Source organism: Sinocyclocheilus rhinocerous, unplaced genomic scaffold (genome assembly GCF_001515625.1).
Source record: "Sinocyclocheilus rhinocerous isolate Xijiao unplaced genomic scaffold, SAMN03320098_v1.1 scaffold1360, whole genome shotgun sequence".
In the NCBI taxonomy this organism is placed as follows: Eukaryota; Metazoa; Chordata; class Actinopteri; order Cypriniformes; family Cyprinidae; genus Sinocyclocheilus; species Sinocyclocheilus rhinocerous.
The window spans coordinates 61,184-63,825 of record NW_015666180.1 but is presented as its reverse complement, the minus strand read 5'-3'; the positions used below and the strand labels follow the sequence as shown (position 1 = coordinate 63,825).

At 43.8% G+C, this 2,642-nt stretch overlaps 1 protein-coding gene across 1 annotated transcript in view; it reads left to right on the top strand.

Moving 5' to 3' along the window:
* Positions 1-912: 912 nt before the first annotated feature.
* The window catches only part of LOC107732028 (leucine-rich repeat protein 1-like), a 10,261-nt gene continuing 8,531 nt past the window's right edge, over positions 913-2,642 (top strand). The window contains exon 1 of the mRNA XM_016543258.1: positions 913-1,309. Coding sequence (XP_016398744.1) covers positions 928-1,309 — 382 coding nt within the window. The 5' untranslated portion in view covers positions 913-927. The remainder of the gene's footprint in view (positions 1,310-2,642) is intronic.

The window sequence follows — 2,642 nt, the reverse complement described above, 5'->3', positions numbered from 1 at the left end:
ACTGCACGTGTCATCCTCAGCACTGATTAAATAACTCTTTTAACTGATAATTAGTCAGTAGTGTTGATCAAATCGAGTGAATTATCTTATCTAATCAGTCACACGCGATCGTGTTGTTTTGATGGAGCAGCTGATTCGCGCTCACCGCAGCAGAATAATGACAGAAAACTACTCACACGAATGAAAACTAGTACTGCTGTCACTTCTGTGGGTTACACGAATGAGTCATGGAAAGTAGCTTGTCATGAGCAGTGCTGCTCTCATGAATTAAAGGAGACATATTATGCCCCTTTTTACAATATGTAATATAAGTCTCTGGTGTCCCCAGAATGTGTCGGTGAAGTTTCAGCTCAAAATACTCCACAGATCATTTATTATATCATTTTGAAAATCTTTATCATTACTAAGCGTAATAATGACTTTCCACTCTTCCTGTTTGTCATCATCAAACCTACTGCTTCCACTAGGTTTAGCTCTGATCTTTTTGATCGTTTGTCTTGGTGTACTCTCTCCTCCACTACTCGCTTCAGACCATGCTTTTTTCCTTGTCTTTTTAGTTCGGTTAACCTCCATATCTGAAGGCCACCCATCATCATCACCATCTGAATCATAACCCATTGCTACACTCACGATACAGTTTGATTACAATCCACCGTCTCTTCCAACGCAAAGTTCAGTCCAATCAAGCGTCTGCGCCCGCTCCGCCAGAGCTTATTTACCACGCACATAACGATTTATGATAACCAGTTAGTCTCCGTAACCAGATACCAATCCAGTGTTCACACACAGTACTCGTGTGTCGTGTTGTCGATGTTTAATGGAGAAATCCATCTGTTTTGAGCAAAGACACCCTTTATGATCGCGGGAGACTAGCTAACGTTAACCCAGACTGCGAGCTGTTTGCTCTGCTTCTCAGACTCGTGCAGAATGAAGCTGCAGTGTGATGTGGAGGTGGTGAGCCGGTTGTTACCGTCGATCGGTGTGAGGAGTAAAGGCCGGTCCAGCCGCGCGGTTCTGTCCATCGGGAGGCTCTCGGACCGCGGCGTGTGTCTGCTCATCTGCACCGCCAGAGACCGCAGCGGAGCCACGTACAAGGCAGGACCGAGTGCTCTTTGTGCCTTTCGTGACTGCTGTGGACCAGCTCCTGAGTCTGTGTGTGTTTCTCTGCAGCTGAAGGAGAACATCGAGAAGTTCTTCACCTGGTTCGTGGAAGAGGGCAAAGCCACGGTTCGGCTGAAGGAGCCTGCGATTGACATCTGTCTGAGTAAAGTAAAGATGTGCTTTCAGTTCTCTCGGGGAAAGTTGTGCTGTCACGTTTGAAAGACATGGCAGAGTTTTTAAATATATGCGTCTGCATCATACAGCCAATCCATAGTGCAGTTATTATTGTGTTTTTTAAATACTAAACCAACACTTGTATATATTAGGCGTCATGGTAGTTGATAAATGACAGTTGATAACTCTCAATTACTGTGTAAACTAAGGACCGATTGGGATTTTGTGTGAATCTGTATTTCTTCTCCTGTCTTCGAGTTATTTAATAGAAGGGGAATCCCATTGAGAGTTTGACATTTATTTAACTGCTACAGCCAGCATCTCTGCCAGCCTTTTGCTGCAAATATAATGTAATAATAATAAACTGGATTGATATCTGCTTTTTTGTCACTGCAGACTCGAGATCGCTGTGCTGATTCCTGCTTTACTTGAGCTGTTTATTCAGGTTTGACTTATGGATAGGTGATCATATTAAAGGGGTCATGTGATTTCAAGATTCAAGTTTTTCCTTAGTCTTTGGAGTGTTACAAGCTGTTCGTGCATATATAGAATCTGTTTCTAGACTAAAGTCTCAAACTCAAAGAGATATTCTTTGTAAAAGTTGAGTCACGCCCCACATGTCTACATCACGATGTGGGAATATTTGCATAACGCCGCACAAATGTTTACGCAAAGAAAGAAGACGGAACTTTTATTCTCGCTGTAGTATTGTTGCCATTAAAACGCTTTCAGATCTGGTGAGGGGCGTAACATTTCCGTCACACGCTTGAGGTATTCGGCCAATCACAACGCACGGGATAGCTGGCCAGTCAGAGCACACCGCGCTTTTCAGAATGCTTTGTAAAAATCGACGTGTTTCAGAAAGGCGGGGCATAGAGGAGCAACAATAATGTACAGTATGGAAAATTTAGTTTTTGAACCTTACACCGCGTAAACACATTGCATTCCACCAAATACACCAAATAATATTTTTAGCATCGTCATATGACACCTTTAAGTTTAAAAAGTATCCGCTGGTTGACTGTGTAGCCTGACCTGATTCTCAGATGTCGGGGGAATATCTGCTGGCGTCGCTCTAGTTCCTGCACAGACCTGGTTTTACATAAGTAGAAGATACGAACAGTTTCTAAAATGGTTTGTGCTTGATTTTTGTATTTTGTGTGTGCGTGTCTCTGTGTGTGTGCGCGTGTTTCTCTCTGTGTGTGCGTGTGTGTCTCTGTGTGTGTGTCTCTGTTTGTGTGTGTCTCTGTGTGTGTGTGTGTTTGGGTCTCTCTGTGTGTGTGTGTGTGCGCGTGTGTGTGTGTGCGTCTCTGTGTGTGCGTCTCTGTGTGTGCGTCTCTCTCTGTGTGTGTGTGCGTGTGCGTCTC